The 21,382-nt window shown below is 39.1% G+C and overlaps 1 protein-coding gene across 1 annotated transcript; it reads left to right on the plus strand.

The window, feature by feature from the left end:
* Nucleotides 1–18,709: 18,709 nt before the first annotated feature.
* LOC138898169 (uncharacterized) lies at nucleotides 18,710–19,033 on the plus strand. The gene has a single exon (XM_070184210.1). The coding sequence runs from the start codon at nucleotides 18,710–18,712 to the stop codon at nucleotides 19,031–19,033; it is 324 nt and encodes a 107-aa protein (XP_070040311.1).
* Nucleotides 19,034–21,382: the final 2,349 nt, after the last annotated feature.

Raw genomic sequence — 21,382 nt, forward strand, 5'->3', positions numbered from 1 at the left:
TGATAAAATGCTTAAATGACCTAAATTATGGAATTTGTTACTAATATTGGTCTCATTGGATGTTGTTATTGTAGATTGAAGTTGCTTAGTGTAGTGGATCATTGTAGTATCATTAAGGGACGAATTTGAGGTATGTTGGCTAAATTTCTCTCCTAGAAATGAATCCCATAATTTTCTTGTAAGTCCCAAGTTATTCATTTTAAATTAACTATTCCGAATAAGCTTGGAGTCGAAAGTTATATATTCAAAAATGTGTTCCGAACGCTCTTGTCATATTGTGATATCATACGATAATGTGTTCAAGTATGGGATGTGTGTTAAGATGTTATGACTTCAAGTCGTGTTTCAAATTAAAGCTATTATGGCAAATTGTGTACCAAATCTCGATGTGCTTAAGACTCTTAATTATTCATGTGAGTAAAGAAAACCGTGATTAAAGATGCGTGAAAGTGAAAGGAGCGAGTTGGGGATATAAAATGTGGCTACCGTGCCAATAATGAAAGTTATATTTGTGGCCAATGGTGCCAATGAAATGAAATGATACGAGAAAGGTTATGAAATGAGCCTTGATTCACCTGTTCCAAATTGACTTTGAAAATAGATTTGCCTAAAATCTTATGTACTCAAGTCGTGCCCAAATGTTGTTGTTTCAACTAATTCTATGCTTTCTAAGTATTTCCAACGTGTTTTGAGCTCTTATATATTCATGAGTTTCAATTGTGTATTGCCTTTGGGGGAAAAGTATTTCAAGAATAATTGATGTGTTACTCGTTTATGATTTTAACTTGTGCTTCAATTGCCAATAATTTTACTCCATTTCTTGGAAAAAAATCTATTGTGTTTAAATTCTTCATTACTGATGAACCTAAAGTCGTGATTTACGGAATATTCTATATGTTGATATTTACGATGATGATCCACGAAAGGAATGATATGAAATACAACCATTGTGCCATGAAAAAAGAAGTGTATGTATGGCAAAGAGAGCGAATGAATAATGATGTTGTAAATGGTTGAAAGTACGAATGAAGTTATATATGGTATTGTGATACACCTCTACCCATACATATTAGGGTGAGGCCGCAGGGACGCTTTGTGTAGAGATTGTGCTTGGGATTACACCACCACCCGCTTATACATTAGGGTGAGGGGGTATGGCCGCTTTGTGTAGGATGTTGGCATTGTTGTTATACCACCACCTGCATATAAATTAGGGCGAGGTTGTGTGGCCACTTTGTGTAGGTTTTTTGGTATTGTTGTTGCACCTCCACTCGCCTATATATTAGGGGTGAGGCGGTATGGCTGTTTTGTGTAGGTTTTGGTCCTGTGGTTACACCTCCACCCGCATATATTGGGGTGAGGCGGCAGGGCCGCTTAAGTAGAGTTCTTGTATTGGACTTGCACCTCCACCCGCACACAATGCCGTGAGGCGGCGGGGCCTCTTTGTGTAAAGATGGTTACATATAATTTCGTCTTACAATTTACATATGATATTGAGAGCTCTTGATAAGTTTTCTTTGGTTTAAACTTCTATATATGCTATTCCACTGTCACCCTGATCCATCATATTCATGTTGTATTTCCATGTTCTTGATTTTGTGTTTTGTTTTCATACTAGTACTATTCGACATGTACTAACGTCCCTTTTGCTGGGGGCGTTGCATCTTTAATGGATGAAGGTGGTTCTATTGCGGGGGATATTGACCAGTGATAGCAGTACTCATTCTTCCCAGTTGGTGTTGAGCCCCATCTCATTTCGGCATTGTGTATCTTTGTTTCATGTGTATTACTATGTTTTATGGTATTGCCGGAGCCTTGTTTCCGGCACTATCATTGTACTCTTTGGTATCTTTAGAGGCTCCGTAGACATAGTGTGGGTTGTGTATGGGTGTTGGGAATGTTAAACAACTTGTATAGTGATTGAATCACTTGTTCCACTTTGAACCATGGAGGTGTGTGTGTGTTTTGAGACTTATTAAATGAAGTAATTATTGGTAATTAATTTGGCATTGTCTACATGATCTCCTTGTTGGTTAATTAACAAAGTTATGTATACTCTTTAAATTACGGGTGAGTCGTGTAGAAAGTATTCAACAGGCTTGCTTGATCGGGTTTACTCGATTGAGAGCCGATTGCGCTCCCCGAGTTTAGGGAGTGACACATTAGGCTTACAAATAATCTCCAAACCAAATTCCCATCATTCCCAAATAGGTAAATAACCTTCCAAAAGTTCATAAAAACCTTTCCATAACACACACCATCAATGATCCAATCCTGAACATTTCTTCACAATTCACAATCAAGGAATAGCCTGCCTACGAGAACATCCAGTCCCTGAACCTCACGAATACCAGAATCTCTATGTTCAATCTAACACCGCTAATCAAATGGATGATACGTCAGTCATACTCCATCATCATACAAGAAAATATCCACAATTCGAAACACAACGGACCTCCCAAAATGCGCCCTATCCTTCGGTGACATCAAATAGTGCCAGTATTCTCTTAAACATCTGAAATCATCTGTGCATCAAGAACTCATATCCTTCCTTTCAAAACTAAACCGCAACATTTAACTCGCAACTTTATAAACCACTGTCACTAACATGCTAACTCGAGAAAATACGAAAATATCATAATCAACTCTGGATGACAATCATGACGAACACCTCATAAACGAGAACTTTCCATTTAACTAAAATCAGGGCAACATCACCACATGCAATATATCTACTATACCTGTGGAAAACATCAACTCCAGGCCATAGCCATAACCATGGCGAATTCTTTGGAACTCATTAACACATAATCAAGTCATCAGAACTGATCTCCCCTAACTCAACTGAGTCACACAGACTAACAACCCAAAAGTAACTCAATCTAATATGCTCACTCTGAAGGTACCTTCTGTATATTCGAAGTCGTTTCTTGCATCTCTCTAATATTGCCATGTAGAATCATTCTTGACATAGAATCATATGATCTGGAACTCATCAAAACCTTCTCGATAACCACTCATCTTACTCTGATCTTCAATACACAGATAATACGTACTGAGCAACCCGCGCTTCACCAGCATATGACGATTCAAAAAAATAACCAAGCAATCACTCAGCTCGGAAACTGATACCACATATGTTCCAGTAATCCGATAGTCAATAACAGACTCCCCCAATTTGCTCGAAGCCATACAACACATCGTCGGTAATCCATAGTACCATATATTCATAGCTGCCCCGATCCCACACCGCGAATCTCTGAATACTTCAGAAGCTCAGGTAATACTAGTAGGAGAACACTCTGAAGACTCATCCAAGCATACACCCAACCACTAGAATAGTCAAGAAAACTTCTCCCAAATGCTCTAAAATGATAATATATGGATTTTACCGAATGGAAACCTCATATGAAACACACGATCCGATCGCATCACGTGGGAGATGACCCCTGGATGTACTCAAATCAACATTTTACCATGAACCCACCATAATCAAAATAACTAGGCCACCCGCCAGTCTTCCCAAGTATGTGCTTACCAACTAGATACAAGAATCCACTTTGTACCAAAAATGAATGATCGAAAGATCTATCACAACATATGCCCAAGACTAGACAGCACACTGCGATGGTAATCAAGCATCCAAAAGTAACCCATCCGCAACATCACAAACCATTGGTGCATAGAGAATACCGAGTGTGTGTAACATCGCATATGAACGAATAGGAAGAATCAAAATCGTAGGTTTCAAGTGAAACAAGGCCACACGATAAGGAAAGAAGTTTTTTCCTAAATGCCATGTAGCCTCTCGAAGATAGGTATGTCATCATATCGATGCACAAGACACTACTAGACACTTTCTCATGACTCGTAAAACCTATAAACCTAGTGCTCTGATACGAACTTGTCATGGCCCAAAATCCAACTAGTTGTAATGGCACCTAACCCAGCCTCCTAGGTAAGCCAAATAACAGTAAACACAATTTAAATGAAATTTATAAGAAAACAATGAAGAATTGTCTCAACTTTTATACAATAATCCAAGGACTAGTAGTACAAATCATGAGCTTCTAATATTTGGAATTTACAAAGCTGGTACGGAATAAATACATTATCTATTCGAAATATATATAAATAGATTTGTAAAATCTAAAGCTACCAAGGACAAGTGGTAGTTATAACTAGAACGTAGATACATCTTCGATGCCAGCTCCCGCCATACACAGCAACTCCAGCTCCAAAATCTACACGCAAGGTGCAGAACCAAAGTATGAGTACAACTGACCCCATATATCCAGTAAGTATATTATCTAACCATGGTGAAGTAGTGACAAGACATTTTAATTAAAATATACTCACCGATATAACTAATGTGTCGTAGAATTGTGGCACTTTTAATACTAATTACATAGACGTTAGCTCATTTTTTTAAGCATTGTAGTCCATTTCTTATGTAGTTTTGGTGGTTTGCAGGAGATGCGACTTGAAGAACCAAAATCATAAGAGAAGTTTTCAAATAGCTATGAAAGGATGCAAATGCAGTGGATATGCTATCGCATATCAAGATCGTAGAAGTATCACATTGTCACACCCCAGACCTGAAGGGATGTGGCCGGCACCCGGTACCATACTCGGCCCGAGCGTACCACATACCCAAAAACTCATATAGTGTTATACAAACTATGAGGCCTAGAGGAATAACCCTCAACCTAGGACGATGAGGCCATATTCTGAATGATCTAAAAATATCGTCTGTCTCATCTAAGGGGTAAACATACCCAAAAACTCATATAGTGTTATACAAGCTATACAGAACTTGTCTACAAGCCTCTAGAGATAGTTGAACTGTATCATGGTCGGGACAGGGCCTCGACCTACCCATCAAACCTGTATATATATTAAATGGACTCCAAGGTCTAGACCTAGTAACTCCGGGGAAGTGGAGCTTACCAACCAAGTTGATATTTGGCTATGTCTACTGGGAAGGTCTATCCAGCTGTCTACCAGGACCTGCAGGCATGAAATGCAGCGTCCCCAGCAAAGGGACGTCAGTACAAATAATGTACTGAGTATGTAAGGCAACAGAATAACTGTAAGCTAAAACTGAACTGATGATATAATAACTGAATGTAACTAGGAGTCAAAAATAATATGAAGATATGCTTACCTGCTGATACTAACTCAACTCTCTCCATATAGTATGTAAAATAGTTGTCCGGTCCTATAAGGCTCGGTATGTGTAATTGCCCTACCGTAGTAGGCTCGCTCATAGGCGCTCGGCCATACTAGGCTCTGTTTCTCGGCCATTATGGGCTCGCTCATAGGCGCTCGGCCACAGTAGGCTCGGTATATAACTTACCATCTGATCAGAGGTTGCCCAATAGGGGCCTGTCCATCGATTATAGCTCGATGGTGGTAAAACAATACTGTAACACCGTATATATATATAGTCTCTGCTCTCTTAGATGAAATAAGACAATACTAAACTGAATATGAAGTCCCGATATGGGAGAATACTATAACTTCTAATACTAGGATAATGTGAATAAATTCAGGAATACGAACTTCTCTTTATGCCTCGTTATCAAACTCATGTAGTTACGAGATCATGCCAAAATGAAAAAAGGTTTAGCCTTAACATACCTCATTACAATATTTTCAATCACCAGCTTGAACTCGCCTCTTCTCACCTTCATCTAAAATAACGATAATAATACTATCATTAAGTTACGAAAGGTACAACTAACGCACAACGAACGATAAGCTTATTTTGTATTAAAACGGACAACATCTCCCTTATAATCCTTACTTCCTCCAAATTCAAGATAACACCAACAATACAAGAACAGAACAATAACAACATATATACACCATTTTCAGCCCTTTATACGCCATCAAATACTACAAAACAGCCCAACACACCCCAATCTCTTCATACACAAAACAACCACCGTAGTAGTGTCAAACGACCCGGAAATATTATGACGAACGAACAGCATAACACCCTACATTTATATGGTGTTTCTACACACCCTTCCTCATCCAAAACTCCACAAAACATTAGTAAAACACGCAGCCCAACAGCAACACAAAACAGTCCACAAAACAGTCCGCTACAAGTGAATAACTCGAACTCACGGCTTCCGATCACTGTCCCGTGAGTTCTTACAAGTATAGAACGACTTACCATAATTTTACAGCAGAAAAAATGGATGAAAGAGAGCAGTAAACTCACCTTATTTGTTGGATAAATCAGCTCCTATCTTGGTTCTTCAAACTCTAGGTTTTACCTCCAATTAGAACTTGAAATGGAGAGAAAATCAATTAGGGTTTGTGGGAAAGTTTAGGGAGGAATTTTGCAGAGCTTATGTCTGGTTATTATGCTCTATTTAAGTCTATTATATGGATAAAATATTCCTTTAAAAGGCCTCTTTGGACGACCCGAAATGGCCCATTTTTGGGCTCTCATTTAAGCAAGTAGGTGACACACCTACTTGTCACCTAGCAGGTTGCGCAGTATCGCAACAATTACCATATCTCTCTACTCCGATGTCGTATTGACAAACGGTTTAATGCGTTGGAAAATAGACTCATAGATATTTAATTTGATGGGTAGAACACAACATAACTCTAAGGATATTGGTAGAAAATGGCAGTTACATTGGACCCAAAGTTTCAGTAAAACTTATGAATGTAACTTGTGATGACTTTCATCGACTTTTGTTCCACAACTCGCTTGACTTCAAGACATAACACACGGATGTCATACGACTAATATAAATCATAACACAATCTCCTTATCATGTTAAGAACCCTAGTCTCACCCCAAAGGTACATGTTATAACATTCCCAACTTGTCGACTTTCGACGAAACATTGTTTTCTTCAATTGCTCTAGCTTCTGAACCGTCCAACCCTCTTTGTACTTGTTGTTCATGATCTTAAATATTTGTAACCTCAGAGGTAACAGGATTATCTTACTTTATATACTTTTAAAAGATGATTTCATTAATGAGCTTACATCAATTGACTTACGACGTACTCGTACGTACGAAAACATGGGTTGTAACATCATTCCCCCCTTTGGAACATTCGTCCTCGAATGTTGACTGGTGCACTTATCAGTCTCATAACCTATAGCTCTCATAAATACTTTATTGTTGTCCTTTCCATCTAGGCAACTATTATATCAATAAATTCATAGGCCAGGGCATTCCCCACTTTAGGCCTCTTTCTGACACCACGACTTTTGGTCTTAATCCTTCCAACCTCGTAATTATTGCGAAATTCTGTCATGCAGCCTGTACGACTTTGTCCTTGTATGTGCGCCTATGCGACTCTTCTGTTCCTTTTCCTCCAGCTTTTAGCCAATCTCTAGGCCTCACTTTGGGAACATATATAGAACTATGACAAGTTTTTCCTCCCGGTATATATAGCTGTAGTTAAGTTCTTTGCTCGGTACTTTGTCAAACTTACGATTGTTGCGATATCTTGTTTCGTAGCCTTATAAATATATCCTTATTGCTTTACTACATCTAGGTAGGTTATACTACACCATCACACTTACTTGATTTTATTATTGTCGAGGTTTGCTACCCAACTCCAGGTTACCCTCTTGCTGCTTATCCTATATGTATAAATCTAAGTCCTTTAGTTCTTCCTCATTACTGTTCATCTTAAGAATGACGTCCTAATATCATCTCATACTTTGGAACTTTTATCTTCCTATTGTTGATTCATCTTAATGTTGATCTATAATCTACAACTGATAAATTGAAAACTTTTAGGTAATACATTGTCCTTAGGGATCACGTCTCATCAGAGAACATCTGAAGTTATTTGCTCGATCCACCTTGTGGCGATACTATACTTCAATAACCGTATTTCATCGCATCCCAACGTGATTCATCTTATGAGGGGTGTTCTAGTCTCATGCAATTCATGAAATCCCTTCTTTTTGAATCATTAACAAATCAATGGCCTTAACGTCATCCTCTTATCTATCACAATTACACCCTTATTCTACTACCATGGCAACATTTCATCTCTTCAAATTGCTCATAGTCTTAGACTCCTCTAAGTTCATTCAGGCTATACTGATTTTTTTTATAACTTACGGAAACCATCAGCTCTCTTGTTTTGATGGGCTTAATTATGAGGCCTTACCTATTCTCGTCAGCTTCTCAATCACCTCTGCTTATCCTTACTCATGTCCGCCTAAAACCCTGTTGCTCTACCATACTTTATCTTGTGACCTACACATATTTATTTATAGTACTCACAACCTTCCTTTAACTTTCTAGCACCATACATTTCATTATGTTATTCTGAAACTTCAAGAGAGACATCAAACCGTCTCTAACTCTTGTTTAATCTCTTAACCAGACCTCTCGATACTTGGAAACTATAGGCTAGAAGATATGCCATTGACAACACCACTATCATTTGTGGATACTGAATCACGGTGCTTTTAGCCCTCTATCTGATGTATGGACTATTCACAACCTCCTACACTTGTGCATCTCGTACCGTCTTAACCTTTACCTTACTTAGCTTTTAATCTTGCATTGTATCTTCTGTCTCTTTCATAACCTCTCTTCCACATAGGTAGAATTCACATCCACAACTTAAAGCTCTACTATAAACTTGCAGCTCTAGTTCGTACACAATCTGGTGGGAGCTTCATACTTACTCCTTATGAGACTGGTACTTTTTTTTTAATCTGGCTTTATAGATACGACATCGAATTTCCTATGCTGGGTTTCACTTCGTTTATCTTGCATAATCTATTTATTTATCTAAACCTCTTGTCTAGCCATGACTAGGCTCTTCCTGAATTCCTGAATGAACTACTAACTACTTGTCAGTCCATGCTCATATTTACCTTCTGGGCAACCACTCTTGGGTTATGTCTTCTACCTTAACTTAACTTTTGCACTGGCTCCTAATGCATCAAGTGTTCATTCGCTCTTATTTATCAATAACATCTAGTGTGGGAACCCTTACTGCCTCCCCTCGGTGTCGTGCTTGCATAATGTTCTGGACTCGTATCATGTCTGTAGGATCTGAATAAATGCAATATCATTCCTTTCACCATTTACTGCATTCTTCCTTTACTATTCAATAGTTACCTGAACTACTTAACTCTGACTTAATACCATATTACACCATCTTCCCCTCTTTAGGGGAGTATTAACATGTAATGCTATGAAAACTTACATATAAATATTTTACCTCTTCATCTTCGACGTCTTTTCACGTCTTTATTGACTCTTACTTGCCTTGCAGTAACCCTTATGTAACAAGGATAATTAAATATCTTACACGCGACGGTATAAGATACCTAGTGTAACTGGAACACTTAGTCCCTTAAGATTAACTTTGCTCAAAGTTCTTGCTTTAGGGAAGCGTCTTCCCGTGTGACCTTTAAAGGTTATTCTTCTGTTGTCTATTGTATTATTTCCGGAATGCGATCTTTGAAATTCACTTGATGTTGACTATCATCACCTCATTCGATCCCTAATTGATATTCAGTTTATCTTGTTCACTAGCCCATGCTAATTTCTATTACTCCGGGGGTCTAAATTGTTTTGTCTTGGTAATCACGTTGGACGCACCAACTCATTTCTCGAAATTAGAATATGACTTTTGGCCTATACTCTTTTATTGTCTCAAGACCTCCTGTCACCTCTTGTTTTTTTTTTTGTTTTTTTTTTACTTGACTATAGACTCTATCATCATATCATATTTTGATTTACCATTATCACCCATTTATCACATCTTACTCATAATACTTCATTTCTCCCTTCTTATTCTCTTGCTAATACTTCTGTTTATCGCATTATTCTGAAAACTTCAACAAAACATTGTGTCACTTTTAGCTCCCCTGGCTCAATCCACCATTTTGGGTTACTCTAACCCAAGCTGGATCTTGATATCCCATTCTTCTCTTAAACTATGTATGTTAGCTCCCATAGGGCATAACTGAGATGGGTGTGGCCAATTGTACATACCTCTATTTCTGTTGAAGGTAACTTAGAATCCTTTTATTTCTCTGCCTGACGTGGAAATTCGAACAGTCTTCATTAACTAGGTACCTCGTACCCTTCTTCACCTTGCTTCTGTTACATGTTGAAACTTATAGTTTTACCTTATGATACTGCTATGGCCTGCTATTCACGGGGTATGTTAGATATTCCTGTCTTAGGGTAAATGGGAAATTCGCACATATGGTAAGCACAATCTAATAGGGTCTCAAATAGGGCCACGTAGTCAAGAATTCTCTCTCTACTAATGCTTTTACCGGTTGTTGTATTAGACTTTTAGCTAGCTATAATTATTCTAATTGAAAGCATCGCTATATCATTAGCAAACATAACCTTTGACTCGAACTCTTATGACTCAGCTCTATAGCACGATTTGGATTTGAATGAAGGGTAACAGACTCCTAAATGCCTTGTAGCCTCCTGCTTATAAGTGTGGTGCACAACACACCAATAAACAAGACTCTACTAGACACGGCTTGTAGACTCCCTAAGATAGAACTGCTCTGATACCAAGTTTGTCACACCCCAGACCTGAAGGGATGTGGCCGGCACCCGGTACTATACTCGGCCCGAGCGTACCACATACCCAAAAACTCATATAGTGTTATACAAACTATGAGGCCTAGAGGAATAACCCTCAACCTAGGCCGATGAGGCCATATTCTGAATCATCTGAAAATATCGTCTGTCTCATCTAAGGGGTAAACATACACAAAAACTCATATAGTGTTATACAAACTATACAGAACTTGTCTACAAGCCTCTAGAGATAGTTGAACTGTATCATGGTCGGGACAGGGCCTCGACCTACCCATCAAACCTATATATATATATATATAAAACGGACTCCAATGTCTAGACTTGGTAACTCCGGGAAAGTGGAGCTTACCAACCAAGCTGATATTTGGCTCTATCTACTGGGAAGGTCTATCCAGCTGTCTATCAGGACCTGCAGGCATGAAATGCAGCGTCCCCAACAAAGGGACGTCAGTACAAATAATGTACTGAGTATGTAAGGAAACAGAATAACTGAAAGCTAAAACAAAACTAATGATATAATAACTGAATGTAACTGGGAGTCAAAAATAATATGAAGATATGCTTACCTGTTGATACTGACTCAACTCTCTCCATATAGTATGTATAATAGTTGTCCGGCCCTATAAGGCTCGGTATGTGTAACTGCCCTGCCGTAGTAGGCTCGCTCATAGGCGCTGGGCCATACTAGGCTCTGTATCTTGGCCATTCTGGGCTCGCTCTTAGGCGCTCGGCCATAGTAGGCTCGGTATATAACTTACCATCTGATCAAAGGTTGCCCAATAGGGGCCTGCCCACCGATTATAGCTCGATGGTGGTAAACAAATACTGTAACACTGTATATATATATACTCTCTGCTCTCTTAGCTGAAATAAGACAATACTAAACTGAATATGAAGTCCCGATATGGGAGAATACTGTAACTTCTGAGACTAGGATAATGTGAATAAATTCAGGAATACGAAATTCTGTTTATGCCTCGTTATCAAACTCATGTAGTTACGAAATCATGCCAAAATGAAGAAAGGTTTAGCCTTAACATACCTTATCACAATATTTTCAATCACCAACTTGAACTCTCCTCTTCTCACCTTAATCTAAAACAATGATAATAATACTATCATTAAGTTACGAAAGGTACAACTAACGCACAACGAACGATAAGCTTATTTTGTATTAAAATGGACAGCATCTCCACTATCATCCTTACTTCCTCCAAATTCAAGATAACACCAACAATACAAGAACATAACAATAAAAATATATATACACCATTTTTCAGCCCTTTATACGCCATCAAATACTACAAAATAGCCCAACACACCCCAATCTCTTCAAACACAAAATGACCACCGTAGTAGTGTCAAACGACCCGGAAATATTATGACAAACGAACAGCCTAACACACTACATTTATATGGTGTTTCTACACCCCCTTCCTCATCCAAAACTACACAAAACAGTAGTAAAACACGCAGCCCAACAGCAACACAAAACAGTCCACAAAACAGTCCGCTACAAGTGAATAACTCGAACTCACGGCTTCCGATCACCGTCCCGTGAGTTCTTACAAGTATAGAACGACTTACCATGAATGTACAGCAGGAAAAATGGATGAAATAGAGATGTAAACTCACCTTATTTGTTGGATAACTCAGCTACTATCTTGGTTCTTCAAACTCTAGGTTTTACCTCAAATTAGAACTTGAAATGGAGAGAAAATCAATTAGGGTTTGTGGGAAAGTTTAGGGAGGAATTTTGCAGAGCTTATGTCTGGTTATTATGCTCTATTTAAGTCTAATATATGGAGAAAATATTCCTTTAAAAGGCCTCTTTGGACGACCCGAAATGGCCCATTTTTGGGCTCTCATTTAAGCAAGTAGGTGACACACCTACTTGTCACCTAGCAGGTTGCGCAGTATCACAACAATTACTATATCTCTCTACTCCGATGTCGTATTGACAAAAAGTTTAATGCGTTGGATAATAGACTCATAGATATTTAATTTGATGGGTACCCCATAACTCTAAGTATATTGGTAGAAAATTGCAGTTACATTGGACTCAAAGTTTCAGTAAAACTTATGAATGTAACTTGTGATGAATTTCATCGACTTTTGTTCCACAACTAGCTTGACTTCAAAACATAACACACGGATGTAATACGACTAATATAAATCATAACACAATCTCCTTATCATGTTAAGCACCCTAGTCTCACCCCAAAGGTACATGTTATAACATTCCCAACTTGTCGACTTTCGACGAAACATTGTTTTCTTCAATTGCTTTAGCTTCTGAACCGTCCAACCCTCTTTATACTTGTTGTTCATGATCTTAAATATTTGTAACCTCAGAGGTAACATGATTATCTTACTTTATATACTCTTAAAATATGATTTCATTTCTGAGCTTACATCAATTGACTTACGACGTACTCGTACGTACGAAAACATGGGTTGTAACACACATACTGAATCAGTATGTTCCAGATGTTGATCGCCATGTATGCGATCAATTATGCGGTCGCATAACAGTTATGCGGACTGCATACTGATCGCACAATAATAAGAGGAATTAGTTGAAGGATGATATGCAATAGATTATGCGGTTGTAGAAGTGATATGTGGGCCGCATAACTGAAATGTGATGGAAAAGACTGGACGATTGTCAACCAATTATGCGATGGAAATTAATTTATGCGGACCGCGAATTCCTTCTGCGGTCGCAGAATATCTCTGAAGGGTATTTTTGTCAGGTTTTGACCATGACTTTTAGATCACTATAAATAGAATGATTAGGATTTTTATGATAGATATGGTCTGACAGAAGGAAGCTATACTTGGAGCATTGAATGCACCATTATCTTGGAAGCTTGAGAGATAAAATCCAAGACTTTGTCTATAATTGTAAACTTCATGACTTTATTTATTACATTTTTTTTGTATTCTATTAATGAGTAGCTAAGTTAAAAATACTAAGGTTGTGAATCCTATGTGGGTGTAATGTTAATGTGTGTTCATCAGTGAATGTTTATATAATGGTTAGTCGATTTTTATTCATTTCTCATGCTTCATAGTTGTTGATGGTTGCAAGTTGTGAAAGTAGGTTAGAGTTTGGTAGAATTGAATAGCAAGAATTCAAGGCTCTAAACCTTGTTTAATAGAATCTGTTAGGGATAAGTGGGTTCTACTTGGCATAAATTGGTTGTTCCTAATTATCACTTCTTTTATATTTCGGAAAATCATAAAGAGGAACTACTATGTAATTATTGGAAAATATTACTTAGTAACGCAGGGATCATTTGAATATCAATAGGTTTTCCATTAAAATACTATAATATATGAACACCATTAGTATTACATTCCATTGATGGAGACACAACCTTGGTTTCTTAATCAATTTAATCAAATCATACCAACGAAATAGCTTTTATTGATAATTAACAATTACAACACTCACGTTTTAAGCTTATAGAATAGGATTACAATTTAAGTCAAGTTTCACACTACTCAAGTAAACTTTTCACACCTATTCTCTGTGGGGTTCGACCCTAACCTAGTTGGGTTACTATATTTGACATCGACTGTCTTACACCATTTATTAGGTGTAATTTGAGCATATCAAATTTTGGCGCTGTTACCGGGGAAGAGAATGTGTTTGCAGATATATGTGAGAATATTGAGGATACAAAATCCATTGTCCCTCCAAGATTTGGTGCTGCGACCTTCAAAGTGGAACACAATTTAATCCTAATGCTAAAAGCGGAGAGTTTCTTCCTAAATTCCACCGATGATGATCCGACAAAACATCTCAGAAATATTTTGGGTGTGTGTGCGATGAACAAGCAGAATCATGTCTCGGATGATGCCCTAAGGTTGAGGGTGTTCAATTACTATCTAACTGGAGAGGCAAGACAGTGGATCCAAAATCTACCTCCTAATGCCATCCATACATGGCCCGAACTTGTCTGAGCTTTCCTAGCAAAATGGTTTCCACAAAGTAAGAAGTCCGAGCTCCGGGGATAAAATCTTCTTCTTCAAGCAATTACCAAGAGAGCATCTATTTGATGCATGGGATAACTTCAATCTATATTTGGTAAGGTCGCCGAATCATGGCTTTCCGGATAATATTCTATTGGAGAATGTTACATGGGCTTGGATCCTATGAATCATTCCATAGCCAAAAATGCAATGGATGGTTCCTTGATGGACAAAACATTTGCAAGGGTCACACAAGTCCTAGATAAGATGGCTGAACATAACCAAGCTTGGCACTCAGAAGATACCACGGGTGGAATTACATATGGTACTCCCTCCTTGACTAACATGATTAAAGAGAACCAAGAAAGAGATCAGATAATTGTCGGGCTTGCCACCAACCTCAACGTGTTGACAAAAACGTTCACTGAAAGCCAAACAAAAAAGGTAAATGTTGTGGAAGATGTGCAACCCATGTTGAATGAGGAGTAAGAAGAAGCAAATTATGTCTACAATCATTAAGGAGGATATCGAAGACAATATTACCAAGGTTCAGGACAACAACACCAATGGAGGTCTATCCCATAAGGGCAAGGCAACCAACAATGGTAAAATGACCAAGGTAATTCCAATCAAGGAAATTGAAGTAACAACAATAACAACTTTTCAAATTGGAGTTCAAACCCCTATGTTCCACAAAAGGGGCAATATTCTAATTCTCAGCATTGGAAAGAAAGCTCTTCAAGTGATTCCAAGTTAGAAAGGATGCTTGACAGAGTGTTGCAAAATCAGGAGAGATCCGGCACTTCAATGAAGAAAAAGACCGAACTTGTGAGTTCTCACACCGCATCCATACAAAAGTTAGAAATGCAAATGAGAGACCTCTCAAGAGAGCAAAATCTGAAGCAGAAAGGCACAATCCCAAGTGACACAATTGCAAACCCAAAAGGTAGTGGGAATGTTCCGACTTCCCATTGTATGGCAATCAAAACTCTAAGTGGGAAACTATTTCAAGGAGTGAATGAACAAGGGATTGAAGTGGAAGATCTTGAACAAGAAGTTGAGGCACAAGTTGAGGTGCCAATTGTTGTTGAAGTTGAAAGTCTCCCGAAGAAGGTGAAAATTCAAGAAGTGAACAATGAATAGGTTAAGGAAAAGGTAATAGAGGCACCAAAAAATCTAACACCAATTCATAGGCCTCCTCCTCCTTTCCCTCAATGACTTCCTAGGAAGGTCAATGATAGCAAACTCGAGAAGTTCGATTATATTTTCAAGCAATTATCGGTGAACATTCCATTTGTGGAAGCATTTCAAGAGATGTCGGGTTTTTCTAAGTACTTGAAGGACTTGATCACTAAAAAGAGAACCACCAAGAATGAACAGGTGAATGTGACTCACCGGGTTAGCTCTGTCATTTCTACAACCACCGTCCTAAAGAAAGAGGACCCGGGAGCCTTCACAATTACATGCACTATTGGATTGCACGATTTTGCACGATCCCTTTATGATAATGGGGCTAGAATCAAGTTAATGCCCATTGATATTTAAAGCAAGCGGAATTAGGTATGCCTAGGCCTACAAGTATGAGGTTGCAAATGGCCGACCGGTGGGAATTGTTGATGTTGTTCTTGTGAAAGTAGGGATGTTTCTCCTCCCTGCCGACTTTGTTATTTTTGATTGTTCTGTTGATAAAGAAATCCCTATCATATTTGGGATAGCATTCCTTGCTACCGGGAGAGCACTCCTGGATTAGGAACAAAATGAGATCAAGTTCCGAGTTAATGATGAAGAGGTTACCTTTTAAGCGAGTAAATGTATGAAATTGCCACATGAATACAAAAGTATCTCCGTTATTGATGTTGTTGATGAGGTTGAGGATTCAATCGAGGTGAATATGATAGAGGAATTCCTTAGTGGGGCATTGATGGCTATTTTGGTAAATTTTGATGGTGAAGACATGGAAGGATACATGGAATCGGTGAATGCATTGGAAGGGCTTGGGTCCTACACTTATGCACCAAAGAAGCTTTATCTTGACTTAGAGAATAGAGTCACCCCTCCTGCTAATCCTTCAATTATCGATCCGCCACAACATGAGCTCAAGCCACTTCCAACACACTTAAGGTATAAATTTCTTGGCTCTAATATTACTCTACCTGTAATTGTTTCTTCTTTGTTGAATTATGTGTAGGTTGAACACTTATTGAATACCTTGAGGGAGCATAGATAGGCCATTGGGTGGACTATAGCTGATATCCGATGAATTCCCGCTAGAATTTTTGAGAACAAGATACAATTGGAGTAAGAGAGCAAACCTAGCATGGAGCATCAAAGAAGGTTAAACCATTCCATTCAAGAGGTGGTGAAGAAAGAAATCATAAGATGGTTGGATGTCGGGGTGGTCTACCCCATTGCCCATAGTCCTTGGGTGATTTCGGTGCAATGTGTGCCAAATAAAGAAGGTATGACCGTTATTCAAAATGAAAAAATGAACTCATCCCAACGAGGACGGTGACCTGGTGGAGAGTTTGCATGGGCTGCCGGAAGCTCAATAGTGCTACTTGCAAAGACCATTTCCCTATGCCTTTTATTGATCAAATGCTTGATCGGCAAGCGGGAAGGTGATTTTATTGCTTCCTAGATGGTTATTCCAGCTACAACCAAATCAACATTGCCTTAGAGGATCAATAGAAGACAACATTCACATGCCCGTGTGGGACCTTAGCCTTTAGCCGGATGCCATTTTGGCTATGCAATGCCACAACTACCTTTCAACGATGCATGATGTCAATCTTCTCGGACATGGTGGAGGATTTCTTAGAGGTGTTTATGGATGACTTTTCTGTAGTTGGTGATTCATTTGAGCATTGCCTTAACAACCTTAGACAGGTGCTCAAAATATGCGAGGAAACAAACCTTGTGCTAAATTAGGAAAAATGTCACTTCATGGTGGACGAGGGTATTGTTGTAGGCCACAAAATTTCCAAGCGAGGCATAGAGTTTGATCGGGCAAAGATCGAGATCATTTTCAAGCTTCCTCCTCCCACTTCAGTAAAAGGCATTCAGAGCTTTTTGGGTCATGCCGGTTTATATAGGCGATTTATCAAAGACTTCTCAAATATTGCAAGTCCCATGTGCAAGCTCCTTGAAAAGGATGCAAAGTTTGATTTCAATGAGAAGTGCCTCAAAGCTTTTGAGGAATTGAAATCAAGGCTCTCCACGGCACCTATTATTGTCACACTCGATTGGTCTCTTCCATTTGAAATTATGTGTGACGCCAGTGGTATAGCTACTGTAGCGGTACTAGGTCAACGCCATAACAAGATTCTTCATCCTGTCTACTATGGAAGAAAGACACTCAGTGGCGCACAAATTAATTACACTGTGACGGAGCAAGAACTGCTTGCTATTGACTATGCATTTGAAAAAATCCGGGCCTATTTATTGTGCTCCAAAGTGATAGTCTACACTGATCATGCTGCTCTCTGCTACCTTATGGCGAAGAAGGATGCTAAACCAAGATTGATTAGGTGGGTTATTTTGCTACAAGAGTTTGATTTTGAAGTCAAAGATCGGAAAGGAACAAATAATCAAGTTGTGGATCACTTGTCTAGGCTTGAAGAGGCAGGGAGACCAAAAATAGATCTTGAAATTAATGATACCTTACCTGATGAACATATATTGGTATTGTCTAGCACCTTTACTCCTTGGTATGCCGACATCGCTAACTTATTGGTTAGTGACCTTATCCCCGACGGATAGGAAGCTTATCAAAAGAAAAAGTTCTTGCGGAAGTGTAGGCAATACTTTTGGGAGGAACCCTTTTTATTCCAGAGTTGCGTCGACAACATCATTCGGTGTTGTTTTCTGAAGGATGAGGTAATTCAAATTCTCAAAGCAGGTCATGACTCCCCAGTTGGGGGCCATAATGTTGGAAATCATACTGCAGATAAAGTGCTTGAATGCCGCTATTATTGACCATCGATCTACCAGGATGCAAACCAAATGGTCAAGGCATGTGATCAATGTCATAGACAAGGGTCAATTTCTAGAAGGCATGAGATGCCTATGAACTTTGTGATGGAGGTCGAGATCTTTGATGTGTAGGGGATAGATTTCATGGGTCCCTTCGTAAGCTCTTACGACATGACATATATCTTGGTGGCAGTAGATTATGTCTCCAAATGGCTCAAGGCAATTCACTTTCCAAACAATGAGGCAAGTAGTATAATCGCCTTCTTGAAGAAGAACATATTTACTCGATTTGGAACCCCAAGGGCCATCCTTAGTGATGGTGGCTCTCAGTTTTTCAACAAAGCTTTTGCCGGGTTTCTTGAGAAATATGGAGTTAAGCACAAGGTGGCCACCCCTTATCATCCTCAATCGAGCGGTAAAGTTGAAGTTTCCAACCGAGAGATCAAAAACATTCTAGCAACAACTGTTAATGCAAACAGGACCGACTGGTCATAGAAGCTAGCTGCTACATTGTGGGCATGTCTATAGCATTTAAGACTCCCATTAGCACCTCACCATACCGGTTGGTTTTTGGTAAGGCATGTCACTTGCCAATGGAGCTTGAACACAAAGCTATGTGGGTATTGAAAAAGTTAAATCTTGATTGGGCCGAAGCTGCTAATCTAAGGATGACACAACACAACGAGATGGAAGAATTCCGTTTTCATGCCTAGAAGAATGCAGCCTTGTATAAAGAAAGAATGAAGTTTGTTCATGACAAGAAGATTTTGAAGCGGGAATTCAAATCTGGTGACTTGGTCTTACTCTTTAACTCAAGGCTGAAGTTCTTTCCGGGAAAACTCAAATCCAAATGGTCTGGCCCGTTCAAAGTTGTGAATGTGTCTTCCTATGGCGCTACTAAATTGGAATCCGAGGATGGGACTCGAACCTTCAAAGTAAATGGTCAAAGAGTCAAGCATTACCTCAGAGCCATTGGAGAAAGGCACTTAGTAGAACAATTAGCACTCAAGGATGGTCTTACACCAACCCCCACCACTAATTAGCCAAAATAGGGACAACATCGTCGTGCATCGATGTTAAATCAAACGCTTCTCGGGAGGCAACCCATGTGTTGGTAACACGTTTTGGTAGATTTTAAATTTCGGTAAAGTTTATTTGAAAATGTTGAATAGATTGATGTGTGTGTTGGAATGTAGGTAACACAAAATACAAGTAAATAGGATGCAAGGGCAGAGGAAAATAAAGGAAAGCAAGCTGAGCTTCAACTGCATTCTGCGGTAACTTATGCGGCCGCATAAAGGATTTGCGGACCACATAGTGGTCGCAGATACAAGAAGAAAGAAAAATGCAAACTGGGCCTTAATAAATGCGGTAAGGATTCAATTTTTGCGACCCACATAATTATTCTACGACTGCAGAACTGGTCGTATATCTGTTGCACATCACTTAGTCACTAACCCATCGCATAACACATATGCGGTCGCATAATATGTTTTGCGATGCACTTTTTGGCCTTGAAATGCTCAGGTATTAAGCCCTAGATCTCTCTCATTTCCGTCATTCATCTACATTCCCACACACACGAGTACAAATCATAACACAAAAGAAAAGAAAGAAAAGACCAAAAACACTAATGAAAAAAAAATTCAAAGAAATTTGAAAAGGAAGGGGCTTACCTTGATCGCAATTTAGACCGAAATACTCCATCTTATGTTATCTGGTATGTCCATTTCCGTCCTTTGTCTTGCTTAGTCAAATTGAACAGTGCCATGTGCTCTCATTACCCTCCAATTTCTCCCCAACTCCTTGCTATGGGTAATCATTTGTGAGTGATTGTACTGAAAATCAACGTTGGGGGGAATAAATGTTGTGGGTAAATTGAAATTTGAGGGGTTTGAATTAGGGGGTAGGAATAAAGTAAAGGGTTTGGAAAAGTTGTGAAAATTTGCATAATGTATCGTCCTGATGACCATGTTTGTGATTGTGCATTTGGGACTGAGTATGAATCTAATGTTTGTGTATTTTCCTATGAATACCTTTTGATTAGGTACAATGATCTTTGCGGTCCGCATAACTGATTGGTGGTCCGAAAAATCATCGCAATTTTCATGCTAGGAAGTTTTCTCAAAATGCATGTGCGGTTGAGTTTGCGGTGGCAAAAATGTTTTGCGGAACACACAATGGCCGCAGTTAGAGGCAGCCAAAAATCTATTTCTGAAGAACAAAATGCGACCGTTCTACGGTCGCAAAGTTGTTCTGCGACCACTTTTGCGAACCACATAATTTTTTTTGCTTCTAAGGTGTGTAATATGCGAAATGTTTTGCGGCTCGCAGAGTTGTTCTGCGATCGCATAACTGGTAGCAGAACCTTCTTTGTTTTTCATTTCCTTCCCATATGTACCCATGCCATATCATGTACTCACTTCTTGTTAATTGACAGGCATGGCACCAAAGAAAGCTCTAGCATCGCAATAACCCACCACTTGCAGAAAGAGACGGGTTGCTGCTATAAGCCCACAGTCACAGCAATCCCAACGCAAGCGACCTGGCACATCCAGAGCTTTATCTGAGCATTCCTCCCTGTCTAAAGAGAAGGAGTCACATATTGATCTTGTGACACCAGTTGACCTCCATGCCGAAGCACACCGAAAGAGTGGTGAGGATCTCAGGTTTGGAATCTTCGGCTCTTGGACTCTTTACATAGATGGTCTGGTAAAAAGAAAGATCCTCGAAGAAAAGCAACTAGGTATGAATGGGTTAAATGAACACTACCCCATGTGCTAGAAAACATCAAAAAGAGGCGATGGGCGTTCTTCACTCAGGTTCTAGGGGAGTACAACGAGA

Source organism: Nicotiana tomentosiformis, chromosome 8, assembly GCF_000390325.3.
Source record: "Nicotiana tomentosiformis chromosome 8, ASM39032v3, whole genome shotgun sequence".
NCBI classification, from domain to species: domain Eukaryota; kingdom Viridiplantae; phylum Streptophyta; class Magnoliopsida; order Solanales; family Solanaceae; genus Nicotiana; species Nicotiana tomentosiformis.

Coding starts and splice junctions, on each gene's coding strand:
- LOC138898169 (XM_070184210.1), top strand. CDS start 18,710: ATGACATATATCTTGGTGGCAGTAGATTATGTCTCCAAATGGCTCAAG.